This window comes from Sciurus vulgaris (assembly GCF_902686455.1).
Source record: "Sciurus vulgaris genome assembly, chromosome: 6".
NCBI classification, from domain to species: Eukaryota; Metazoa; Chordata; class Mammalia; order Rodentia; family Sciuridae; genus Sciurus; species Sciurus vulgaris.
Window position 1 is genome coordinate 40,352,670 of NC_136466.1, and position 26,562 is coordinate 40,379,231.

The window sequence follows — 26,562 nt, forward strand, 5'->3', positions numbered from 1 at the left end:
GACAGGAGACAGAACTATCTTTAAAGCAGGGGCATGACTGATTGAGCCCTCCATAAGGGACTGCCTCTAACAATGGAAGGAGCCCGGTGCTTGGTTTATTTATAGCAGTACTGATCAAAGGAGGACTGGTAGGAGCTTCTTCTGTGAAAAACAGGATGGGGTGGAGTTAAGCAAGCCATTTGGCTCTAGCGGGTCCCCATCTAGGGCCTGCGTTCAAACTCCATCCGTGAACATACTGCAGGGAAACCACATACTCCAGGCAATCTGGAACAATTTTCCATAATTACCAGTTCCTGAGAGCCAGATTTCCCTAATAGCTCGCCCAAGCTCGGTTTTATTGCAGGTCATGGGTGGTTTCCTGCATCCTGAGGCTGCTGCTACTTGGACATTTGTCTCTCAGGCTCCATGGAAAAGGGGTATCAGTTTGGTTACAGGCCAGCCCTTCTGCCTCCTCTAGAACCTTCCCGCCACCAGACTTCACTAGTCTTCTCAGAACTCCAGCTGCAATCAGCAGTATGGGGACCATGTGTTATTGGAAATTCAAGATGGTAGGAAATTCAAACATGCTGCTCACACTGTCCTCAACTGCACCCACCAGATGGGGCAGATGGTCTCTGTACCACAGGTGAGATCTGAGGCACAGAAGAGGCTAGAGTTCCTCCCACCCAGCCCTTGCAGAAAGCCCACTTCTCCCATAGAGCAGGGGCTAGAGGGCTAGAAGCACAAGTTCCGGAGTCAGAGGGACCTGTGATAGTGTCTATGCTAACTGACCTTGTGGGCTGCATCTTCAGAGTGAGCAGAATCCCAGGTGCTGGGGTTGAGAGGACACATGAAAGTGCTTCTTTGGCACAAGGTCTATGATGAGTCCTGGATCCACTATTCCATATCCTTGGTCAAGGTGCTGTTCAAGGCCTGATCACACCTGTTCAATCCAAGGATGTGAGGGTCCAGTGAGGATTCAGGGAGGCCATGGAAGGTCAAGGCCTTGTGAACCCCCACAAATGAAAAATAATAATAATAATAATAAATTAGATTTCATTAAAATTCAAAACTTATTTGCTCTAGGAAAGACTTTGTTGATAAAATGAAAAGTTAAGGCACAGCCTGGAAGAAAATCTTCACCATACATATTTCTGGCATATCCAGGATATACAAAGAGCTCTTACAGTACCTCAGTAGGAAGACAAGAGGTCCTAAAAGAAATGAACAAAATAAGAGTAATAAACATGATAGCATAAACTCACTATACCCATTCTTACTACTTACCATAACTAAAAGCTATACCCGAGAACTCTAAAACGTAGATTAAGGAGGAAAGTAAAAACTTGGACAAGTGATCCATGCTGGGGAGAGTACCCTCACCTCCAAGGTTCACGTTTCTCTCTCTCTCTCTCTCTCTCTCTCTCTCTCTCTTTGCTTTGGTACTGGGGATTAAACTCAGGGGTGCTTTACCACTGAGCTGTATTCCCAGCCCTACTTATTTTTTATTTTGAGACAGGGTTTGCTTGCCAAGTTGCCCAGGTAGACTTGAACTCGCTATCTTCCTGCCTCAGCTCCTCCACCCACACCTTGCAGAGTGATTACAGAGGGAGTACAGGAGTGTGTGCCATGGTACCTAGCTCAGGTTCTCTCCCTCTCACCTCAGCTTTGCCCAGAAAGCCAGATCCAATCACACACAGCCAGGCGGTGCTGGCAGAAGAACACTGGGGAAGAAACGCCAACTCTCTGACCAAAAGAACCAGGACTGGGGCCTCTGATGGACAGACTACGAGGGAAACCCAGGAAGGTAAATAGAAAGCTGTCCCTTAATTCTATGAATCAGTGCACTTCAGGCTAAGCTTAAACCCTGAGCTAAGCATGAATGAGAAAGACCCAAACCAGCACAGCAAAGCTTTGGAAACCAAATTAAGATTTAAATCATGTGCACACATTTTTAATATACTTGCCAAATAATGTATGCTCAGGACAGACCCAAATCAATTCAGCAAAGACTTAGAGAACTAAACTGAGAATTGAACAAATGCACATAGAAGGCAAGGCAGAACTTACAGCATGAACCTAACCAAATTGATTATCTGCTAAGCAAAAAACATCAACTTTCCCCAGAGGATTATTCACAGAACCCAATGTCTACACATTTTCAAAATTTGGGACAATCCAAAATTATCCACCATACAAAGAGCCAGAAAAATGTGACCAATTCTCAAAGGAAAAAGTTAACAGATGTTAATCCCAAAGTGACTCATGTGTTGAAGTTATAAGACAAAGACTTCAGAAAATCTGTTCAGATGTGCTCTATCAGGTCAAGAAAAACACATTTAGAATGAACAAGAAAATAGTTCTCAATAGAAATTGTATATACAGAAAAAGAACCAAATGGAAATGTTAGGACCAAAAAATATAAAATTCAAACTTAAAAATTTCACTGGATAATTTCAAGAGCAGAATTATCTGCTACTGATGGTGGTGACAAGAGGAAAGAGTCTGTAAACTTACAGGTGTATCAAAAGAGAGTATACAATCTCAAGAGAAAAAAAAAAAAAAAAAAAAACAAGCAGAGATTCAGGACCTGTGGGAAAACTTTTAAAAAACTCTAACATCATGTCATTGGAGTCCCAGAAGGAGAGGAGAAATAGAAAAAATATTTGACATAAAGGCCTGATGCTTCTCAAACTTGGTGAAAAACATAAATTGACATATTCGAGAGACTCTGTAAACCCGTAAGAGATAAGGCCAATGAAAACCATGCCTAGATACAGCATAAAAGGCTGAAACAAAGATAAAGAAAAATAACCTCAAAATATTTAGAGACCCAGCAGCTCAGGAGGCTGAGGCAGGAGAACCTCAAGTTCAAAAGCTAGCCTGGGCAACTCAGAGAGGCCCTCAGAAATTTAACAAGACCCTGTCTCAAAAAAAAAAAAAAAAAAAAAAAAAAAAAAAAAAAAATATATATATATATATATATATATATATATATATGACTGGGGATGTGGTGCAGGGTTAAGTGCCCCTGGTACCAAACCAAAAAAAAAAAAAAATTAGAGAAAAAGACAGTAGAATAACAACAACCATGGTATATCCATGCAGTGGGATGCTATTCTACAAAGATGAGGAAACTACTGACTCATGCAACAACATGGATTAATCTCAAGAGCACTATGCTGAGTAAGAGAAGTCAAATAAAAGTATCTACTTTTGATTCCATTTATCTAAAATTCTAGAGAATGTGACGGCAGGTCAGAGGTAGCCTGGCTATGGGAATGCAGGGAGGGTAGATTATAAAAGTACAAGAGAAAATGCTAAGGGTTATAGAAATGTTTGTTTTCCTAACTGTGGTGATAGTTTCTCATGTTTTCTGCAGGTGAAAACTGATCAAATTTATAGTTTGAACAAAAATTGTGAAAGTTTTATAAAAATTATACTTAATTGTAACAACTAAGTTATTAAAATGGGCAAAACATTTGAATGCTTAATAAATGAAAATATATGAATTGGCAATGTGCACATGAAATGATTCTCAACATCTTTGGTCATCAGGAAAATACAATTAAAACCCTAATGGCTCACCACTCTACATCTGCCAGAATGGAAAAATTAAAAAGTCACGGTGAGGCTGGGTGCAGTGACAAACACCTGTAATCCCAGTGGCTAGGGAGGCTGAGGTGGGAGGATTGCCAGTTCAAAGCCAGCCTCAGCAAAAGTGAGGTGCTAGGCAACTCAGTGAGACCCTGTCTCTAAATAAAATACAAAATAGGGCTGGGGATGTGACTCAGTGGTTAAGTGCTCCTGAGTTCAATCCCTGGTACCAAAAAAATAAAAAATAAAAATAAAAATTCGTGGTGAGGATATAAAGAAACTAGAACTTTTATACATTGCTGCTGGGAATGCAAAAATAACACATCCACTTTGGAAGCAATTAGGCAGTCTCTTGCATAAACATACACTTACTGTAAGATCAAGCTATTTGAATTCCAGCTATTTACCTAGGAGAAATGAAAACTAAAACCCAAAATCTTGTGCATAACTATCCATAGTGGCATGATTTGTAATGGAAACAACTGAAATGTCTATGCAGATGAGTGGACACAGAAATTGTGTTATGCCATACAATGTTGTGTTCTTCATTGATAACAAGGAGCAAATGACATGACATGGCCAGGACGAATCTTAAAAACTTAGTGCTGAATAAAGGGAGCTAGCTATGAATGAAAGAGTGCCTGCTGTGTGATTCCATTTATTCTAGAAGTCATAGAGTATCCAAAAGCAAATCAGTGGTTGCTTGGGGCTGGGAAGCAGTGGAACATTACTTGAAAAGAGGCATTTCTATGTATTAATTTGGGGACAGTTACATGGGCATATATTTGTGTACAGTACATTTTTTGGTGTATATATATATATATATATATATATATAAGTCATTAATAGAGTTGATTTGAAATATAATTACATAAGTTAGTTATATAAAATTAAAGAGTTCATAACGATGTGGTATTGGTATCAAGAGAGATAAAGAGATGGATAGAAAAACAAATTCTAGAAACCTACCTGAGTTTATAATGTGGTTATTGGTATTTCAAATCAAGTTGGGGGAGAAATAAATTATTCATAAATGATATTGAGTCACCTGATCATTCAAAATATAACATAACATTGAAGTCTGTCTGTTACCACTTACAAAAAAAAAATTAATTTCATAAAGATTTAAAGAATTAAGCCTATTAAATAAAAAAGCAAAGTCTGCTTAGGTGTCCCAGCAGTAGGAGGGCAGCAGGGTCTGTGCACGGAGGAGGAGGAGGATGGGGAGACGGGGGAGCTCTGCCGGCCTGGAGAAGCCTGCTGGGCCATGCCTTGCTTGAAATCCAGCCCGGGGGGATCTTGGGGCCTGCACTAGCGTGCAGGCTCTCCTGCCTCACTCCTAAGGGCTAAACACAAACTCAAGCCCTCCTTCCGGAGGCTCAATCCTCCTGTCTGTGAAGTGGCTCAACTCTGGAGCTTTGAAAGCTTGTCCTGAGAAAGGTCTGATGTCAGGTGGGAACCGCCCAGGGCAGTAGCTGAGACTGAGGCGGTATTGCCAGTGCTGGTCCCTTCCCTCTGAGCAGGAGCACCAGGCCTGGGGGAGAACTGAGGTGGTGGCTCACTGAGGAAGAAAGTGCTCCACATAACTGTTCTCCCGTGACTGTCTCGGTTCACAAGTGACTCAAGAAGAACCACAGAGAAGCAGCAACTGAAATCAAGTGACAAGGGCTGAGACCCATGTCTAGGCCACAGCCTGAGGGGACTGAGAGGCTGGAGTCCAGGGGATGGGGAGATCCACACAGCCCTGGTAACTCATTCCAGCTGTCTGGACTTTGTGGAAGAGACCCCTGGGATCCCTCTTCACCTTCCACTGGAGGAGTCCATCACCCAGAAGTCTCTGGGCAGAAGTTCCTGGGTGAGCTCACTGATCCTGCTCCTGGGGAGCTGATCCAATTCCAAAAGATGTTTGTATCTCTTTGCTTCTCCCGAATCTCTTGGGAGAAGTCTGGATTAAGCTGGATTAAGAGGCAGGTGAGGACCTACAGGTGCTGGGTGCTTGGGCAGGAGTCTCCATGGTAACAGAGCCACCTGGCTTTCTTGCCTGGCACCAGGCCTTGTGACTTCATGGTGGAATCTTCTCTGAGCAGGCAGAGGGGGATTTGCCAGGGTGAGGAAGAGGCCTGTGAGGCAGGCTTTGTCTTTTTAGTCTGAGTCTGAAACTAGGCTTAATTATCAGGACCCGGGGCCATAGCTGGCTCCAACGCAGGACACCGTGGTGGTGTGTGCTGGAGAATGTGAGTGGCATGGTGCACTTTCCATTTTGCTGAGGGCCTTCTGGGGAGTTTGTAGAGTTACACCTGGCCTCTTTCAATCCCAGACTCACTGGTCAAGTGGAGCCAGGGCCCCAGTGGGAAAGACTGAGGTGCGGGAGAGTGCTGCCCGCGCCACAGGGGAGTCCGTCCTGGCCAGCAGCCTCTGGATGGCAGGAAGGGGAAGGCCTTCAGTGAGCCTCCCATGGAGGGGGCCATGGTCATGACAACCGGCTTCTCGAAACAAGGCAGAACTGGGAGAACCCTTGAGCCAAATTCCCTCCTTCAAACAAATAAGCCATCCAAACCACCTGCATATATTAGGACTGCCATAACAAGTCACCACAATTTGGTGGCTTAAAACAACCCTGATTTCTTCTTTCACAGCTTTGGAGACCAGAAGCCCAAAACCAAGGCAGCATTGGTTCCTTCTTGGGTGCTCAGAGGGAGAATGTTTTTATGCCTCCATTCTAGGATGGCGATGACTGACAGTCCTTGGCTGGTGGCTGCATCACTCCAGGCTCCATTGTCACCTGGCCTTCTCCCTGTGTGGCTGTGTCCAGACTTCCCTGATCTGATAAGAACACCAGCTGCAGGATGTAGAACCCACACTCGTCCAGCATGACCTCATCTTAATTTGGTTACATCTGACAAGACCCTATTTAAAATAAGGTCATGCTCACAGATACAAGGGGCTAGGACATGGGACATGCAGTAGCATACAAGTCGCAATGCAGAGTGCAGGCTTTGGAGTAGGGCAGACGAGGACTCAGATCCTGGTGTTGCCACTCAGCCTACCCTCTGCTCAGCACAGTGGAGTCACAAAGGTGAGTCCATCCGGGCAGCCCCCAAGGCTTGCCTGACAGAGGAAGGACCGCAGCCTATATGAAGGGTCCTAGGTGGCAGAAACTAAGCGAAGATGGCCCCCAGACTGGTACTTGGGGCTCCGAGGTCAGCTCTGCTCCCTGCTCTTCAGGAGCTTCATGCACCAGCACCTACCAAGGTTTCTTGCTTAAAGGGACCTCTGTGGCCAGGCCACATGCAGGAAGTTAGGGGCTAGCACCAACTACATGAGTATGTGGCTGCGGAAGGGGGCTCAAGGCCCCAAGGCCCCCGTAGAGTCAGAAAATCCAGGGGCCAGCCACAGTGGGCCCTTCCATGGACTCAGAGTCTACATGCTGGGACAGCTGAGGTCTCCCAGGGTCAAAGGGATCTACTATGTATCCATGAGCTCTGGGAATGACCCTGACATGCAATATGGGAAATAGGCTGGCTTTTCACTCACTTCAAAGACGCCGGGCCTCTATGTCCCCTCACGCCTGAGAAACAATTCCTCATTCCCCTTTGCCACCATGTCCACCTAACAACATGGAGTCTGGCAAGCACTTAATTTCTGGTCAAGTCCCATTTGATATTCTCTTTCTCTCTACCTCTTCCTTCCCTCCATCCTTCTTTAACAAAGTGATACAACTAAACCAGGGAAGTAAGGAAAGTGACCTTAAACCAAGCACTGAGATTGTCATCACTTAGCAAAAAGGAGAGGGACAAGATTCCAGGTATAATCATTCGCATGTACAAAGGCCTTGTGGCAGGAGTGTGCTTGGCAGGAGAGAAAGGTCAAGAGAAGGTCTGTATAACTGGACTGAACAAATTAACAGAAATATGAGACAAGCTAAGAGTCAACAGATTTGAAAAAGTATCAATTGAATATCTGCTATGAACCAGGTGCACCAAATAGCAAAACCTCCTCAAACATTGAACAAACAGACCAGAGATCAAGATAAGTCCTTCAGTGAAGGAGAAGAGATCTAATTCACCTTGGGGAGGCCAGGTACTGGGAAGGGTTTTCTGAGCTGAGAGTTGAGAAGCAGCTCTAGGCACAGCTTCTGAGGAATGACAAGAGGACTGATGAGTAGGGAGGGGATGAGCAGATGAGGCATAAGACAAGGTTGCAGATATTGGTAAGGCCAGGGTCCCCAAGGCTGTTGGCCAATCTCACCCTGATTGGAAGCCATTACTGCATCTTCACAGAGGAGAACCACAGTTTGGGTTGGGCTTGTGAGGCCTTTCTGATCCCCAAAGTGGACAAGATTGGGGAGGCAGTTGGGGTACAGGAACAGATGGGAAATTCTTCTCTTCCCAGATGTCCCCAAAGAGCTGCAAAGCCAAGTCCACAGCCTCATCCTCTCTGAGTCTTCTGGAGGTGGAGGACCTGAGGTCCCTGTCCCCGCGATTGCAGGCCACCAGTTCAAGGAACGAGGAGTCCCTCAGCAATCTCGACCTCTCCCACAGGGCTCTGGTGACCTCAGAGTACCTGCCTTTCTTTTGCACCTATGGGCAGCTCCAGAATGAGGAGGAACTGGACCCACAGTCTGAGGTTTGCAGGGACCAAGGAGGCTGGAGTAGCAGAGACACATCATTCCCAGAGGACGCAGAGCCACCCAGCGGGTTCTTTCCTTACTACCGCTCAGAGGAGGAGAGTCTCTCCAGTCTGGACCTTCCCAACTGCTGGTGCAGGGGCTCCCAAGGCCCCCTCCCCAGCTGGGAGGCACAGGGCAGCTGTTTCTGCAGGATGACAGTCAGGGATGAAAGCCCTGTGAGTTGAATGGACCACAGAAGGGTGGGGGAGCCCAGGTCCCTGGCATGCTCCAGACTTTTCCACCAAGGCCCCCACCAGCAGGACACTGGCTAGTCCCCAGAGGGCTTGCTGGGGCTCTCTGAGCAGTTTGTCACCTGTTAAGAGAACAGAGACTGGAAGCAGACTGAATCCCAGCTCTGCCATTTGTTAGGAAAGTGGCCTGGTGAATGCAGTTCAGCCTCAGTTTCCTTTAAAGGAAAGAGAGCAACAGTAGCTGCCCTGAGAGCCCCCGTGAGAGCCGCAGGCAGTGAGGCACTGAGGGGCTTGGCCCATGCTCACAGCAGCCTGTCTGCCTTGCTAGGCATCCAGACAAATGGTTCACGTGCATCAGCTCATTTAATCCTAATAATCATTCTGTAAATCAGATTACTATTCCCATTTTTACAGATGAGAAAAATGAGTCTCAAAGACATTAAGTATCTTGGCCAAGGACACAAGGCTAGCAAGTAGCAAGCCTGGGATTAGTCCCCAAACCTGTGCCTTATAACCTTACTAATAGCTACCACCAGCACCCCACAGCTGGGCACTGTGAACTGTGCCTGCGAAGTGGAGGAAGTTGGTATGTGGCTTTGAAGCCCTCCCCACTGGGTGCCTTTGGATGGTTTAGTGGCCTTGCTGAGCTTCCCCTTCTGCAGAACCAGCATGGACCCTGCCTTCTTCCCCGACAGCCACTGTGCTTTTGAGGACTCAGGCGTCTGGGCCTGAACCTGGGAAGTGAGCTTACATCTCTGACTGATCATCTTGCTTCCTTCCACTCCAGGCTGCCTCAGTGGGCTCAGACCTCCTCTCTGGGTCCTCATGCTCACTGGACTGCTGCCCCATCCTGCTCTCAGTGGGGTGCTCCCATGACAGCAGCCTGGACATCACTGTCTGCAGTGGCCATGACCTTGGTGCCTCAGGACTGGTGCCTTACTACAGAACCCCGGAAGAGGAGCTGCACACCAGCCCGGGGCCTTCTGCCTCTCTGTTGGGGAGCCCAGGGCACTTGGAGGAGCTGCCTGGGCCCGACGCAGCCACACTGTAAAGAAGCAAGAACTGGATCTAGCAGGAGCCACAGGAGAACCAGCCCCCAGCACCTACCGGTCAGAAGGGGGTGAAGGTGGGTGGAGGTGAGGTTCCCATAGTCGGGACCTGAACAACTGGCCTGGGACCACAGATGTCAGGCCTTTATTCCCCCTACCCTGGAGCCCTCGAGTGCTGACAAGGGGCATCCTACCTCCTGCCCTGCAGAGCCAGCAGGAGGAACCCAACCACTGACAGGCCCTCTGCCTCTCTCGGTGCACTGAACTGCACCTGCTGGAGGGACACTGCACCCTGGTGTTCACCTCAGCCTGGGCTTTGCCTGACTCCTGGAGGAGTCGAGGAGAAGCTCCACCTGTGTCCATGTTCACCCGCCCCAGTCTACCCCCAAGAAGTGATGTGTACCACCCAGGCTGCCCCTGGGTGTTCTCCTAGCTAGAAATACTGCTGGATGAGGAGTGAAGAGCCCCCATTACAGTGATTCCCTCAAGGATGTCCATCTTCACTCAGGCCTTGACTGTTCCATCTGTAGCCTGCCCTAAGCTGGAGCTGCCTGAACAACCAAGGGGTGTAGACATCCAGAGGCTGACTTTGCAAATAAATCATATCACTACAAGAGTCAGGACCGGTGCACTAGATTGTTGGTTGGAAGTAACCCCCACAGCTTCCATTTATTGAGTATTTACTATGTGCTAGGCACTGAATGGAGACCATCTCCATAATCCTTAAAATTTGACTTCATTCTACAGATGAAGAAGCAAGTTCAGAGAGGTGAAGCAACATGCCTGAACTCATAGGACAAGCAGTGGAGCTTAGATTCCTACTCTGTCTGTCCTTGGAGCCTAAATACTTAAGCACTTCCCCACTGCATCCCTCTTTTGAAGGGGGCAGGGAAAAAGTCACACACTGCCCACTAGGCTTCACCTGGACCAAGCCCCTGCTGTCCTTTTACTCATTGTCTATGTGTTTTTCCTTCCCCTGCCCCTGCCCTTTCAAGCAGCAGGTGGGGACAGAGACTTAGCACACATATTCTAGGCCCTACCCTCTTGGACTCTGTGGACATGTTTTCTGGGTGCCAGCCTGATCTCCAACCCCAGGCCCACCCAGCATGGTGGCAGAGGCCAAGTGACTGAAGCACACGGTAGGGGTGGGGGAGGAGATGATGAGAGTGTGCTGGCCCTGCTTATTCCTAGGACCAGCCACAGGGCATGGCTCCTGTTTGAAACTTCCTTGGCACCCAGTCATACCCATGTGTCTCTCCTGTGGTGCTGGGTTCATGTCCCCTCCCTCATGGGGTGGTCTCTGCTGCTTTTGATACTGACACACACAGCACACCTCTGGTTCTCTTGCTGCTCCATCCAGGGACTGCTTGCCAGGAATGACCTTGCATGCTCCCTGCTCCCTGAGGATGGGGAAGCCAAGCAGCAGGAAGGGATAGAAGAAAACAGGTCACAAGTCATTTACATTGAAGAGCTGCTTTTAATGATTTTTCTAAGACACTCTTATGACTTCGCTTTGAGTTGGAGGATTTGGGGTTGGAGATAATGGGAGAAATAAAACTACTTTTGCCAGGAAAACTCCTTGGCTTTAGTGTGGGGAGGTCAGCCTATTTCTTATTTCCCACAAGGGTAGGCTTGGGCCAGGCCTGAGAGCTGGCATCAGTGGGCCCCCACGAACCCCAAAGGAACAGACTGGAACTGGGAGGTATCCAGGTGTATGTTAGCAGCTGGGCCGCTCTGTCCTTGTGCAGTCCAAGCTGAGTCCAAGGCATGCCCTCCTCTCGCTGTGTGTGCGGCATCCTGGGCCCAAGGAACAGGAGGGACCTCATTTGCTTGTGGGGCTGAAGAGAACTTCCCTTGAGGGAACAGTTAGCAGGAAGCATCCAGAGCTGGGGAAACCCCTTGAGGCATTGGACTGAGCTGGAAGAGCAGTTTGCCTCTGGCCCATCTGGCTGGCATGGGCTGGGAGCCACCGGGTGCTCATGTAGAAGTGAGAGCCCATGGGCTCATGGCCACAGGACGGTGAGAGTGGACTCACAGGGTTTCCTTGGGTGCCAGGCACTGAACAGCGTTTTGATAGGCAGTGACTGAGTGATTTTGAGGGAAGCACAACCTCAGTATGTGCCTACGTACAGGCTGGTGAGTGGCTGACACAAGGATCCTAAAAAGCCAGGATTTGGAGACTACCTAGCTCCAGAGCCCATGTTTGTAACCAGGATGCTTCCATTATTTCACATGACTTACTTCTTGGAGTCAGGCTACCATAATGGTACAATCTATAATATAGTGCCAAATTCTGGTGATTCTTGAAGAGAGAGTTTACCAGGCAAGCCCTGGAGTTAGGGAGGGATTCAGGGGGCAGCATTAGCACTGTACTTAGGAAGATGCACTTAAAAGAAAAGGGTTATATCCTGATCAACTAGCAGTAGTCCCTGGTAGGTATTCAGAGAGGTTTGTATGTACCTGGGCTCACATAGCAAACACTGGAGCCTTAATTGTTGGGATAATGGATGAGGCATTAGTTAAAAAATAAAAGGGGACCCATTCTGGCTAAATGGAGCTATATAGCCAGGGAAAAAGTAGAGGAAGGAGAGTGGAAGGACAATTGAGGCCAGACACTGAGAGCCTGGAATGCCAGGTGATGAACAAACTTCGTGCCACCGGCACCGGCGGTCACTGAAGCCCCATTAGCATCTTCTAGCCAGGCTGCTCCTTCTACCTGCTATCCCTTCTCCATGACCAAGTGCTACCCCCTCTTCCTCTGATCTGCTTTCAGACTTTCTATGGTATCTTCAGGCCTCTATTTTTTTTTTTTTTTTTGGCCAGGAAGCACTGAGGTTTGCTAGTCTCCCCACAGAGCCCTGCAGCCAATGTCTAGTGAGTGCATGACAGAGGAGACCCACCATGAGACACAAATGCCTCTCACACTACCAGCACCACAAGCTTCTCTGCATCAAATACCTTAGCACTTAGCAGGTGCTCAGCAAGGCTTTGAGGGGTTATCTCAACAGCAGCAAGGCCTCCTTCCACCTCTCACAGTCTCTTGTCCCAGAGGGGCCCCTCAATTCCAGAGTTCCCCAGCCCAAGCTCCTGACCCCTGACTGCCTGACCTCCACTTATCCTCAGCACTAGCCCATTTGGGTTCACAAGTTGAGAAGAAAAAGCAAAGGGAGCCAGGACTTCTCAGAAGTCCACCAAGCCAGCCTCAGCCCACAGGACCCAGTCATGGAAGAAAAGACAAAGGTAGCCCAGGGCACTGGGATGGAACTCGGGAGATATTTTCCTCTCTCCATTACTGAGTCATCTCTTCCAGAAGGCCCAAGAATATGATGGAGTTGACAAATGTTAATCCTGTCTCACTGATGGTAGAGAAACTGAGGCAGAGATATTAGGACATTAATGCAGAACCAGGGGGCCGAGGACAAGGACCTTTAGGAAAGTCAAGTTCATTTTCTGAGTGTTGGCCAGGAGTTAAACAGCAAGCATTAACTGATAACCTTCCACCTGGCTGTGTGACTTTGGAGAAATTGTTTAACCTCCCTAAGTCTTACTCTTCCCACCGGAAATGGAAAAAATGCTGTCCCACCTGATAGAATTCAATGGGATGGTATAAATAGAGCACACAGAGCCAAGGGCTTGGAACCCTTGGAAAGGAGGCTGGCACACTGAGGTCTTGATAAACCAGGGCAGGTAAAGACTTCTCAGGTGTTCCGACTCTACTGGGGGCTTTCTCCCCTCCAAGTACACAGTTCCCAGGAAGCCTCTCAAGTTTGACTTGGGCACCCTCAGACTCCTCTCTGAGTTCCCAGATCAGCATTTCTTTCCTTGCCCAGGTATATACTGAGTCTGGCTCCCTGTCAGTCAGTGCCAAGAAAAATGGAACAGAAAACACAGTGCCATTGTGGGGAGTGGGCAGCCTTGCGGGCCTTTTCTGTCTGAGAGCCCCAAGCGCTGTGTAGCAGCGCCCTCTTCTGGCACATCTTAACAAGACACCCACTGCTAGTGTCTGGCCCAGAATTTCATTTTTTGGACTCCACCTAAGAGGGCACCACCCCTACCTTTCAAAAAACAGTCCAGGTAGCAGCAACACCAGGCCCAGATCCCAGCGGCCCAGGCTGCCTGCCTCACCTCATGGCCACTTGTCTGTTTCCTAACTCTGAGCGTCATACTGAATAGGCAATGGGTCCAACACGGAGGGAACCCTGCTCCTAATAAGAAGCTCACGCAGCACCTGGCAAATGACAGTGCAGTCCTCTCCTTTTCCTGACTGAGCTTTCACTGTCCAGTGCAGAAACAAGGCAGCCATCCAAACATCCAAGGACCACACGTGTGGTCCTGTTGCCATCACACACTAGCACTGCCACCCATCCGCTCTGCAAGGAAGCCCAGCAATGCAGCAGTGGGTGAGTCAGGAGTTCTACCCTCCTGGGGCCACTGGGGACTGCACAAAGATGGACCCACCTGGTGAGGCCTGAGGGAGAAACAGGGGTGCCTGACAAGAGACCTTCACCTCTGAAGAATGGAGAGGCTTCCCTGTGCAGACAGTTTCAGCATAGACCTAAAGGAAGAAGGAGCTGGTTCTGAGAAGGGAAGGCAGGGGATCTGCTAGCAGAGGGACTGATCTGTGCCAAGGCCCTGAGGTAGAAAAGTGGCTAGTTCATTCAAGGGCCTGAAATCAGCTAAGCACCTATGATGCTCTAGGAAGGGCCCAGGCAGGGGCCTTGCTCCAGAAATGAGATGGCTGCCTCATCAGCTCTGCTTTGTACCTGGACACTCCCCTCAGCTGCCAGCAGTCAGCAGATTCTTCAGACATTACCCTTGGCCTCTCCATTTAAGACCAAGCTAACCCCAGGTAAACTGAGCAACAGAGCTGTGCCAGGCTCTGCAGGACCAAAAGAGAATAAGGCAGGGCCACAGTCTGGATGGGAAGGCGGACATAAGCCAGAGAGTGGCAGCAGCAATATGGATACACCCAGCATGTACTAGAACACAGCTGAGAGCTGGCAGATTCACCGTGGAATGGGGTGATGGGAATCTCAAGGGCATATTAGGAGGTAACAGCTGAACACAGCCTCAAAGGAGTAGGACACTCAGTCTAGTCCCAGGGGGAGGGGGAAGAATGTCCCTCAAGGGAGCCGATTATGCAGTGGGGAAAGAACGTGGAGCAGGGAGCACTGCCAGGCTGGGATTCTCAGCCTGGACAAGCTCCTCCCTTGGTGCTGGGCCTTATGAGCAAATTCATGGCACACATTTGATAACGGAGCCCAGTGGTTCATCTTGAAAAGGAGCCGTCTCCTGCTCTGCTCCAGCTCTGTAGGAGTTCAAGCAGCAGATTTTTGGGCCTAGGAGGCTGCCTCTGGCTTCATGGGACACTGACTGCCAACTCAGGACCTCACTGTGGGTGCTGACATTTGACTGAGGGGATGGCAGTCTGCCTGGGGACACTTAGGTGGTCCTGCAGAAGACCGGCCTTGGGAATTGGCAGTCTTTCCACTTGTGGATTCATTCCAATGGTGAACTCGCCAAAGCACCACTCTGCCGAGACCTTTTATTTCCCATGAATGTCTCAGGTCTTGGGCAAGGCAGGGCTCAGCTGGGACTGGGGGGTGGGGGTGGAGAGTGCTAGTGGTGGATCTGCAACCTCAAGACTGAGTGGGTCACAATGTGTGGCAGGAGCTGAGCTCAGAGATGGGACTTTATGATCCCCTCAGCCAGGCTTGGGCTCTATCCTGGGCTCCTCCCTCACAGGGAGTGCTCTGGCTCTCACACCCAAACACAGGAACACTCTCCATGCACCTGGGGATGCGAGAGGTGGGACCTGCAGGAGGATCCCTCCCACCTCCAAGCCCCCATTCCTCAGCAGGTCCAAGCTTCAATGGTCAGACTCCATCTTGCTTTGGAAGGTGTCTTGACCAGCTGCTGCTGCACATTGTCCTGGCTAGTGTGACATGGATGTGTGCAAGTGGGACAAGAGCAGACCCAGCAGAGACCCCTTCCTCCAGACCTTATTCCTTATCATTCTTGTCAACTCTAAGTTACCTTGGTTGGGACCCAGAGCTGAGTCCCTACAGGAAACTAGCAGGATGTCAAGGACAGGCATCATCTTCCCTAAAGGGAGGGGAGGGAAGGATGCTCCACTGAAACAAAAGCCCCATACATGGCTAGCCCACATCCCCAGTGAGCATGAACCACAGCTGGCGACTAGTCTAGGTGCACAGTCTGCCTATAGAGGGAGCATGAGGGAGAGCGGACCACCCCTCTGCCTTCTGGCTGGCCCAAGGTGGGCAATATAAGCTGCATCATCATGTGGCTGGGAGCTGGGCCCTGGAAAGTGCTACCTGAGACCTGGACCACCAGGTGTTCTGGGCAGAGGATGCTGAATGGGACATGGCTGACTGGGATGTGCTAAAAGGTGTCACTGCCTAGGGATGGCATGGGACAGAGGAAGCCACAGTTGATTAGAATCCCACTGTTGACACAGCACAGGGAGACATAGCACCTACCAAGTGCTGCCTCTGGAGGGGAAATGGATGGGAAGGGTAGAGGAGCAGGAAGAGAGGTGTAGATCTTGCTGAAAGCTCGGTCTTTGTCCCCAATGCCAGTCCAACAATGAGGACACGGTTTTGAGAAAAATGAAAAAGTTTTGTTGCTTTGTTTGCAAAAGAAACACAGTCTTGTCCCAAAGACAGTGATTCTGCCCATCATGGGGAGCAGGGGGATTTTAAGAGGTGATTCAGAGAAAATGAGATCAGGGAGGAGAGATCAGGAAGGAAAAGACCAGGGAAAAGAAGATCAAGGAGGAGAAGGTTAGGGAAAAGTTAAGAAAAGATCAGGGAGGAAAAGTTTAGGGAAAAGAAAATCAGGGAAAAGAAGATGAAGGAGAAGGTTGGGGAAAAAGAAAAAAACCATGTAAGTTACAAAGTGACAAGGGATATTGCCGGGGACCAGCCCTAGCAGCAGAGTCCAAGGGTCCTCGATGGCCTGAAAAGCAAAAGCCCCCAAAGAATTAAGCGGCGCAGCGTCGGCGATGGACAGCAAACCACACGGACTCGGGTCAGTGTTGGAATGCTGACAACTTTATTGAACTCCTTTACAGCTTATATACCCTTGCTCCCACTTCTTTAAAAGTTTCAATAGATAACAGAAGTTAGGTTGTAAAATCAGCCAACTGGTGCCACCTGACACTTAACATTTTTCCGTAATGGGCTCTTCTTGACCCGAAACCTACAGAACATGCTGACGCACATTTTTCTTTAAGATTTAACCTTTACCTAAAGCTAACAACAACATCACAAAACATGTTGCTTCAGAATGTTCAGCGTTCCCCATAGGAAAATTAGTGTTTAGTGTAATCAATTGAACTTATTTTGTTGGAAATGATTTGAATTGTTTGTGTTCCTACCATCCCTCAACTGAGAAGCTTTATTGAGCATAATCACTCACTGTAGCAAGGTGAGCTTCCATTAGAAAAACAAGAAAGGGAAAAAGTCAATATTTTAAAGAAGGGGCTCCGGCTTTACTCAACTTACGACGAGTCCTTGCCAGCGTCTTCCAAGGAAGGCCTTAGCAGAGCCCAACTTACGACGAGTCCTTGCCAACATCTTCCAGAGGAAGTTTCCAACCTCTGGCATGGGCTGTTATCCGCCAGGCACATTCCCTTGGCATGAGTTCTATATGCCGGGCGCCCCCGCAGGATATAGTCAAGGTATCAAGTGAACCTCTGTTCTGTAGAGAGGAAGGGTCAGATGGGGCTGATAATACCACCGGCCCATGACGAAATGCCGAGGCAAGTGTAGAAAGCAAGTTTTATTTAAGGATAGAAACAGACTTCTCCCAGGAGGAAGAAGGGGACCCAGTGTTGATATCTCCAGAAGTGGGGGTGTCCTGTACCTTTTAGGCATTTTAGAATTTCTTCATTCTCATGGCCTCTCTCAACATCCTGCATACATAACCTGTGACCAAAGTGACTTGTGACCAAAAGGTGGGCCAAGGGCAGGAGCGAAGCTGCCCAGGGGTCCAGGCAGGAAGGGAGCAGCCCAGGAGGCATTCATTCATAGCCTCTTGTTGGGAGGAACAGTTCCCCTGAAGCAAGTCACCTTGACACCAGATTTCAGCAGTGAGAAGGGCTCTGGAGGTATATTAGCATTTCAATACCCAAGAGGCAAGTGACTTTGGCCATGAGTGAGAGAGATGTGTCCTGAAGATATTAGCATTCCATTCCTTTAGAATCAGCTTCCATCTTCCTGATCTGATCATCTATCCACACTAACTGCCTGACGTTTGTTATTGCTTCACTGGAATGGGGGTATCAGTGATTTCTGGCAGCTGCAGAATGATCTGCAGTGTGCTATCTGACCACCTGGACCTCACTCTCAGGTACTGGAGGGAATTTTCAGCTTAACCTTACTCCTCCTCAAGTTCTGGCTAGGAGCAGGCTGAGATCTTCAGGACTCTGGAAATTTCCACCTGTCTAGGGTTTCGTTGCCAGTGGACTGTGTGTCCTCATGAGGGCTGCTGTGGGACCTTACATTATGGGTGGAATCTCCCTGCGCCTTTCCCAATTAAAGCCAGTTCTTTGGGAATATGCTGGAACTGTTCTCAGGCAGCCAAGTCTATAACTCAGATGTGGAAACTTTCACATCCTAATTTGGGCCAGTTTGCTAAAAGATTAAAATCTATATGTGAAATACATATGCGAAGAACATAAAATAATTTCCATCATCTGTGATATGGAATTAATAGTATAGAACTCACAGAGCCACTGTAAGGAGTAAGCCCAGCACAGGGAATGGGGCATAATTTAAGTGTTCAGAAAATGTTAGACATCAGTAATAGCTAGTATGTATGTAGAAGTAATTTGAAGCTGACTTATTTTTCATACAATATCTCTTTACTCACTAAGGGGAGGGAGAGATTCATGGAGAATGCAGGGAGGGCTTGGGGGGAAAGTTCCTTAACTCTAAAACTCACTTGGAAATTCGTGAGTTCTGTGTATTTTATAGCAAAACTGTCTGTGGCTTTTAATCAGCTCCTCAAAGAATGGAGAATGGGTTTATAGCTGGATATTAGAATTATTTCAGTACTGTTCAGCTCAAGCACAGGATGATGCATTTCCATAGGTAAACAATCCTATCACAGCAAGACTATGGTATTTGTAATGAAGTGTTTCCTGACTTTGGATAAAACTCTCTTCCTTCTTCTAATGAACTTTGCAAAAATATCCCTCATTTCTAGTGTCAGAGGCAATGACATCAATTACAGACTCCGATGGACACTTTCACCTCAAAGGCGTTAAGGCTCTGCACTTGATAAGGGAGAGGATGACGAGGACAAGGGAGGAAATTCCATTTGGCGGACCTGGCCTCTCTGGACCTGGGTCATGACGCGGGCACCCTCATCCTGTCTGAGTGCTGCGCCTTTAAGGTCCACTGGGGGCGTGATGTCAGCGGCACTTGCAGAGGTGTGCGGGCAGCCGGCCCAGCGAGTGACTTGGACACTGGCTTAGGAGTAAGACCCGCAGAGGACTCCGACTCCCACTTTCAACAGAGCGCTTGGCCCCCGAGGGCCATGTCCTGCAGGCACTGAGTGGGCACTGCACTGACTCTGGGACAGCGGGACACAACCCGGCTCTGCACCAGCCATGAGCAGCTTCCAACTGGAAGACTTTGCCGCGGGTTGGATCGGAGGTGAGTGTGCTGAGGGGAGACCCGCTGACCAGAGCGTGACCTACGAGCGCTGCGCCGGGCTCTTTGCACTCTGCTCTGGTTTTGGAAGCTTTGCACCCCGTGCCTTCCCTCACGCGCCGCGAATGGCGCGACGCCTCGGTGCGGGGATCGCCCCCGCCCGAAGTCCTCTCGGATGGGCTTGCAGTTCCTGGCTCGCTACTGGAGTAGAACTCCTCGAGTTTCATGATTCACCCTGAGCTGACTTGCTTGAACCTTAGGGTCCGAGGAACTTGATTTGGTAATGATTAAACAGTCCGTCAGAGCTCATAGCCAATGGAGCCTCTCTGGCGTGCACACACCCTTCGGTGACGGGTGCGCACCTGAATCTGGGGACGTGGCTAGCGGAAACTTGGGTGTGGGTTGGCGCTTGGCGGCTGAATCCTGGCCGCGGGGTGGTGAGGAATTGCAAGGTCGGACTGGAAGGAGCCTAACGCTCAGAGCAGGGGAGAGGAGCTCCAGGTTGCAGGTGCCCGTTAATAGCTGGCAGGAACCCTTCCTGATCTCAGCAGCTGTCAACCCTAAGCCAATGCCTTCCTCAAGGTCCTTCCTCCTGGCACTATTGGGCTCACTGGTCCCTTCGCCATCACTCCCTGAGTTGCTATGCTAGACCTAAGATGGGTTGCTTGGGCCAGAGGTGCACATACAATGTCCTTGTTTCTCCTTTTTAAATACATGTATGAGGGAGTAAGTGTAGAAGTTGACGGACTTTGTTTATTGTAAAAAATTACCTTTCTTTTGACCCACCCAAGATTAAAAGAGATGCTGTTTAAAAATATGTTACAAGCAGCCCCTCCCCCAAAGGGCGGAACTAAATAAAAAGAGCAACCAACCAGATAAGACTCCAGCTCCTCCCCTCCCACCTAGGAGGCCTCTGATCTTTCTCTTGGCAGGTGGCAGCTGGGCCCCTGTACACACCTTCCTGGACAGAGGTGGCTTCTTCCACATAAGCCTCTAGAAGGGGGTGCTGAGAAGTACCTCTTCTAATTTTACCAGCCAGAGGTTGCAGCCAGAGGCCCATTTGACATCCCAAGCCCTCTTTGGACAATCCTTCATCCATTTGGAGGGGCAGCCTGAGAGGGGAGACCTTTCTCTTAAGTATTCACTAGAGTTGCAGACACCTGAGTTTGAGAACTGCCCGGGAGGATGGGCTGAGGTAGAGGAGCCCAGTCCTCTGATTAGACAATCCCCACACTGCAAGTAGGAGATTGATTTTAATCTGCGATTGCCCTTACTTTGTTAATGCTAATATGTCTTTTGTTGTTGTTGTTTTGCCTGCATGAAATGATGGTGAATGTAGTCACACTGAATGCTTAGTAGGTGTAACTTTATTTTTGTTGAAGTTTATACAAAGTTTATTGAAGTTAATTTTACATATCATAAAACTCGTTCATTTCAAGTGTACAATTCAATAATTTTTTTTTTACTAACTTTACCAAGTGCTGCAACCATCACTATAAATTAGTTACAGAGGGCTGGGTGGTACAGCACTCGCCTAGCACGTGCGAGGCACTGGGTTTGATCCTCAGCACCATATTAAAAAAAATAAAGATATTGTGTCCATGTACAGCTAAAAATATATTTTTAATTAGTTATAGAGCATTGTCATACCCCAGGAAGTCCATTTACAGTTGATCTTTGTCCCCCTCCGCCCCTTAGACAACCGCTAATCTACTCTCTGTAAATTTGCCTTTCCCAAATCTTTCATATCAGTTAAATCCCAAAAAGTGGGGTGTCTTGCATCTGTTTGTGCACATTTCTTTATTAATGATCCCAATAAAGTAGGTACTATTACATTCTCATTTTACAGATTTGAGGTACAGAGAAATCCTAAGGCCATGCATCTAACATAGGCACTGGAATTCTGACCCAGACAACTTGGCATCAGGGTCTGTCTGCCATGGTGGTAACCCCCAGACTTGTCCATAGTTGTTGTCTTTGTTAGAAACCTTCTATGGAAAAATTTTCCCTTAACAACCTCCATGTTTCTTTTGGATTTATACAAGTCTCTGAGATCCCAAAGTCTGCTGACCTCAAAATCCCACTTTACAAAAGCTGGCACCACTTGCTTTCCAGATGTGTGGGCTAATGAGTGTGAGCAGGGAGATGCTGACCCAAGGCCAGGTCTGAACTGCTGCTCAGGTCAAAGTGATGACAGTACTCACCTTGGGGGACCCACCTCCCAGCCTGAGGACCAAAGCTTCTTCCTCCTTGCTGGGAAGGGTCCTGCAAAGTGGAACTGAATACTCCCGGCTTTCTTTTGACTTCCATTATCCATCGCTTCTCTACCTCTGCCCAGTTCACGGGGAAGGATGAGGCAAGAAGAGAGGACAGGAAGATCTGGACCAAAGGATTTGCTGATTTCTCTGACCCCGTAAATACAGAGTATCCAAGGGTCCTTACTTAGCTGACTTGGTTAAATCACTTCTGCTGGCAGAGCATTGTCCTTTTAGTCAATGTAATGGAAAATTTATTTTGGAAGAACAGTTCCTGTTTGAATCTCAGTCACCATCTTCCACAGGGCTTCTTTATCTAGGTGGTCTTGTTCTCCCCCAAATGGTACAGGCCTCTGTGCATATGTGTGTAGACAGGACTTTTGCCCCACTTTGGCGAAAAGATCCAGTATAGTCATCACCTTTCCAAAAGGATCCTTAAAAGAGCATCATTCAAAAGTGACAATATCTTTGGTGCATACCTGTAATTCCAGCTACTCAGGAGGGTTTGAGGCCAGACTCGGCAACTTACTGAGACCCTTCCAAAATAAAGAGAAAATGGACAGGGGATGTGGCTCAGTGCTCCTGGATTCAATCTCCAGTACCCGCTCCCCACCCCCTTGCAAAAAAAAAAAAGTAAAAAAAGAAAAGTTGAATAACCTACAGGTAGCTTAAAAGTTGCTGGGTTTTCTCTTCACCCTCCCTGCTTTTTCAGTTGAAATTTATATAACATAAAATTAGCTATTTTAAAGTGTACAATTCAGTGGCATTTAGTACCTTTACAATTCTGTGAAACCATCACCTTTATCTAGTTCCAAACCATTTTCCTCGTGATTATTAAAGCAAATCAGAGACTGGGCCTAAAGAAAATCTGGGCAGACAAAGCTAGTGAGGTCTCACAAGGAGACCTTAAAATTGCTTAATTTACAAACATGAGTTAAACAACTTGGGCTATTTCTTGTAAATACTTATATTAAAGAAAAGCAGAATTTAAGTTTGACTACTCAGAAGTAATCAGCTAACTTGCAGAACTAGGGACTTTCCAACAGGATATATCTAGGGAAGCAACTGTGTAACCAATCACATACAGTCATGTGCTGCATAACGAAGTCTTGTCTTGGTCTATGATGGACCAGGTAATTGACAGTGGTCATACCACATATCTATCTGTGCAGTCGGCTCTACTGTCCAGAGTCCAGCCTTGTGGAAGTACGCTCTGATGTTTGCCCAAAGACAAAACCACCTAATGATGCATATATTTAATCTAATGATGCATCGTTAGAGCACACATGACCACAGCTTACTCTGCTATATCTATCTGTCCTTTAGAAACCAGGGGACTGTGGGCAGAGCTTCTGAACCACTCCCACCTTGCAGTTATCCAATTCATGAATGGTTGTTTGCTCAACAAATGTTTTAAATTTTTATTATGCTTCAGTTTACTTTTAAATATGACCGAAGAAGATCCTGTACCCATTAAACAGCCATTCCCATCACCCCCACCCCCGCAAACCTGGCAACCCACTAGTCTGTTTTCTGTCTTTACAAATGTATCTGTTCTAGATAATTCCTATAAGTGGAATTATACAACATGTTGCCTTTGTGTCTGACCTCTTTCACTTAGCATGTGTTTTTTGAGGTTCATCCATGTTGTAGCATGTATAAATACTTCATTCCTATTTATAGCTAAATAATATTTCATTGTATGAATGGGCATACCACACTTTATTCGTCCTACATCTGTTGGTGGACATTTGGCTTTTTTGAATGAAGCTGCCATGAACGAGTGTGTGAATACGTACTAGCTTTCGGTTCTTGTATACATTGCTAGAAATTTAATTGCTGGGTCATGTAGTAATTCTATAATTTGATGTTTAACTTTTTTAAAGAAATCATCCAGCTGTTTTCCACAGTGGTTGTACCCTTTTACATTCTCACCAGCAACATACAAGAGTTCCAGTTTCCCTATATCCTTGCCAACACTTGTTATTTTCCTATCAGGTGTACAGGGGAGTGTCACTGTGATTTTGATTTGTATTTTCCTAATGACTAATGATGTTGAACATTTATTTATGGACTTCTGGGCCATTTGTTTTCTCATTTAAAGAACTTTTTATTCAAGTTCTTTACCCATTTAGCAATATTTTTAGTTGTAAGAGTTTGTATATTCTGGATACTACACCCTTATCACATATATGACACATATGATTTGCAAACATTTCCTTCCATTCTGCAGGTTGTCTTCACTTTCTTGAGAGAGTTTTTTTTTTTGGGGGGGGAGGCGGGGTGCTGGTGATTGAACTCAGGGGCACTCAACCACTGAGCCACATCCCCAGACCTGTTTTGTATTTCATTTAGAGACAGGGTCTCACTGAGTTGCTTAGCGCCTTGCCATTGCTGAGGCTGGCTTTGAACTTGTGATCCTTCTGTCTCACCTTCCAAACCCCTGGGATTATAGGCTTGTGCCAGCATGCCCAGCTTGATAGTGTTATGTTGTTATTTTTTAATTAATTTTTTTATTTGTTCTAATTAATTGTACATGACAGTAGAATGCATTTATACATTTTGATAGATCTCTTCTTTTTTTTTTTTTTTTCTTTTCTTTTCTTTTTTTCTCTTGTGGTGCTGGGGATTGAACCCAGGGCCTTGTGCATGTGAAGCAAGCACTCAACCAACTGAGCTATATCCCCAGTCCTTGATAGATAATTTTTGATGCTTAAAAGCTTATCATTTTTATGAAGTCCTATTTATCTTTTTTATTTTGTTGCTTGTGTTTTTGGTGTCATATCTGTAAGAGTTCATTGAAAATTCCAGGTCATGGAATTTTTCCCCTATGTTTTAGTTTAAGAGTTTTATAGTTTTAGCTCTTCCATTTAGGTCTTTGATCAATTTTGAATTAATTTTTATATGGTATGAGATAGGAAACTAAATCCATTTCTCTGCATGTGTATGTTGTTTTCTCAGCACCTTATTTCCCTTTTTTGGGGTGCTTCTTGAGTCAGGGTTCAGTTGCTCCCTTTTATCTGCCTTCCTTGATACTTGGGCTAGTGTACATTGGAAACCCCTTAGCAATTGATCATTGACTGAATGAATGAACCCATGTACTGGACTCCTCCATCCTGTTCCAAGAGCCAGCTTGTACAAACCAGGAGTCCAAGGTATGAGTGACCAAGTATTGTTCTTTGATCCACAGGTGCAGCCAGTGTCATTGTTGGTCACCCTTTGGACACAGTCAAGGTACAGTTGCCATGTTTCCCATTACCTCTTGGAGCGGGTCTGCCTCTGGGACCATACCCACTGTTTCTGATCCCCCTGAGAATCTCTATTTCAGGGAAGGCTCTCTACTCTCAGTTCAGAGGTCTGGGGGTACCAGGAGCCTGGTTTGGAATGACTCTCCCCTTGCTACTTGATGGTGAATTTGTTTCCATGAATGCCCCATCCCTGCCTGCAGGTTCTCATGAGTTGATGAGGGAGGGGACAGGACAATGGTCAGTATCCTCCTCCAAGTCCCTCTACAGCTGAGCAATCAACAGAGGCTTCTAGTGTGAACCCAAAATATAAGGTTGAATTTCAAATGATTAGGAAAGATGTACCAGGCACAGGGGACAGCATGGGCAAAGGCACTGAGACAGAGATATCAGGTAGGGTCCATGCTTGGGAAAAGCAGGATGGCCAGTTTTGCTGATGCATCAGGTTCCTGATGGAGCTGTGGATCAGAATCCAGGCAAAGCATGTCAGCACCCAATCATCAGAGGACTTGAATCTCAGGTTAGGACCTTGAACCTAGGTTGGAAGTGGGAGCTATTGTAACTTGATCAGGCACATGGGGTGTGAAGACTCTGGAGCTGACAGTCATCCTGGCCTTTGAATTTATCCCTGAAAGGGGACAGTTCTTGTCTTAGGTCACACAAGTTAAAAGTTGAGACGTGAGATGCTACAGTGCTACAAAGGAGTGCTCTTTGACCCCACCCTACTCCTGTCTTCTTCCCTAGAGGTGAACAGGACTTGGTCACCTGGGAACATGGCCGTACACAGTGCCTCCTCACTCCTAACTTCCAGATCCATTACTAAAGCAGTGTCTGGAATGTGATACAATTTTCTTTCTCACCATCTTCCTCCCTGAATGATAATGGGCCCCTCTTAGGTCAGAACTCAGGTCTACTCTCTTCTCATTTGGAAGATCATCCAACTTGTCTAAAACATTGAAGAAACCCTTGGCCTGGTAAATGGGGGTTGTAAATGTCTCATCCTTGTCTGAAGATTCTCATGAGCTGATGAGGGAGGGGGCAGAACACTGGCTAATATTCTCTGCCAAGAGGATGACAGGCAGTGTCCCCAGTGCTGAATAGTGGGCATTTGTGGTGGGGCACTGAGCAGGCTCAGTTCTGCCTCTCTTGGGATGGTACGGACTTTCCATTGTAGACATGAGAGTGAGAGATGGAGGCAGGAACCAGACCTTAGAGGGGGCTATGCTAGGGCTAGGACTCAAAGTCCCAAGGTGAAGTTGGCCTCCAGTGAGCCTACCTCACTGGTCAGTGCTCTCTTCACATTTAGAGCCCCTGTAACAGACTGGGGCCCAATATAGGTTTCCTGAATGAAAAAAGGTAGTCCAGAGTCACTTTCTCAAAACCACCATAAAGTTGCTGATGGCTTGGACCCAAGAGGAACAGCCCCCACAATACTCCTGGCCAGAGTGAATGGAACTGGCTCTGGAGTGACCTCCTCTTTTGGAAACCATCCTCAAGGTCACAACTTGTCCATAACCAGCTGAGGTCCTCTGCTGTTTTGATTGAGGCTGCCAAAGTCTGTGCATTCTCCCATTGCATGGGTGTTCAGAGCAGAGGGACCCAGAGGAACAGGAGTTAGGACCAGGAGCCTTGGCTTATGCAGGAGGGGGTGGGAGCTATTGCAGATGCCAAGGATAGGACCATCCCAGGAACTCTGCCTGTCCAGCCTCCTCCGTCCTTTCTCTGGGTACAACAGCTGGTGAAAGATGCACTACTGGGGTCCATTTTGCAGAGAACCAGAGAAAGAGGAGATTGCAGGCTCACATAGGTGGGTGTTTTGTGGCCATTGTCCTTGCACATGCAGGATTGCAGAATGGTAAGTCCTCAGACTTCAGAGGGGAGTCCCAAGTTTCACTTC

The 26,562-nt window shown here is 47.5% G+C and overlaps 1 protein-coding gene across 3 annotated transcripts in view; it reads left to right on the top strand.

The window, feature by feature from the left end:
* The first annotated feature begins 18,940 nt into the window (after positions 1–18,940).
* SLC25A48 (solute carrier family 25 member 48) overlaps positions 18,941–26,562 on the top strand; it is a 39,587-nt gene continuing 31,965 nt past the window's right edge. For 2 of the 3 annotated variants that reach the window (XM_079143438.1, XM_079143439.1), the window contains exon 1: positions 18,941–19,168. Coding sequence is in view for 1 of the 3 variants with exons in the window: in XM_079143437.1 (XP_078999563.1) it covers positions 19,123–19,168; positions 24,611–24,654 (90 nt within the window). In the remaining 2 variants the exon portion in view is untranslated. Of the gene's footprint in view, positions 19,169–24,610; positions 24,655–26,562 lie in introns of all 3 variants that reach the window. The other variant, XM_079143437.1, reaches the window with a different exon arrangement.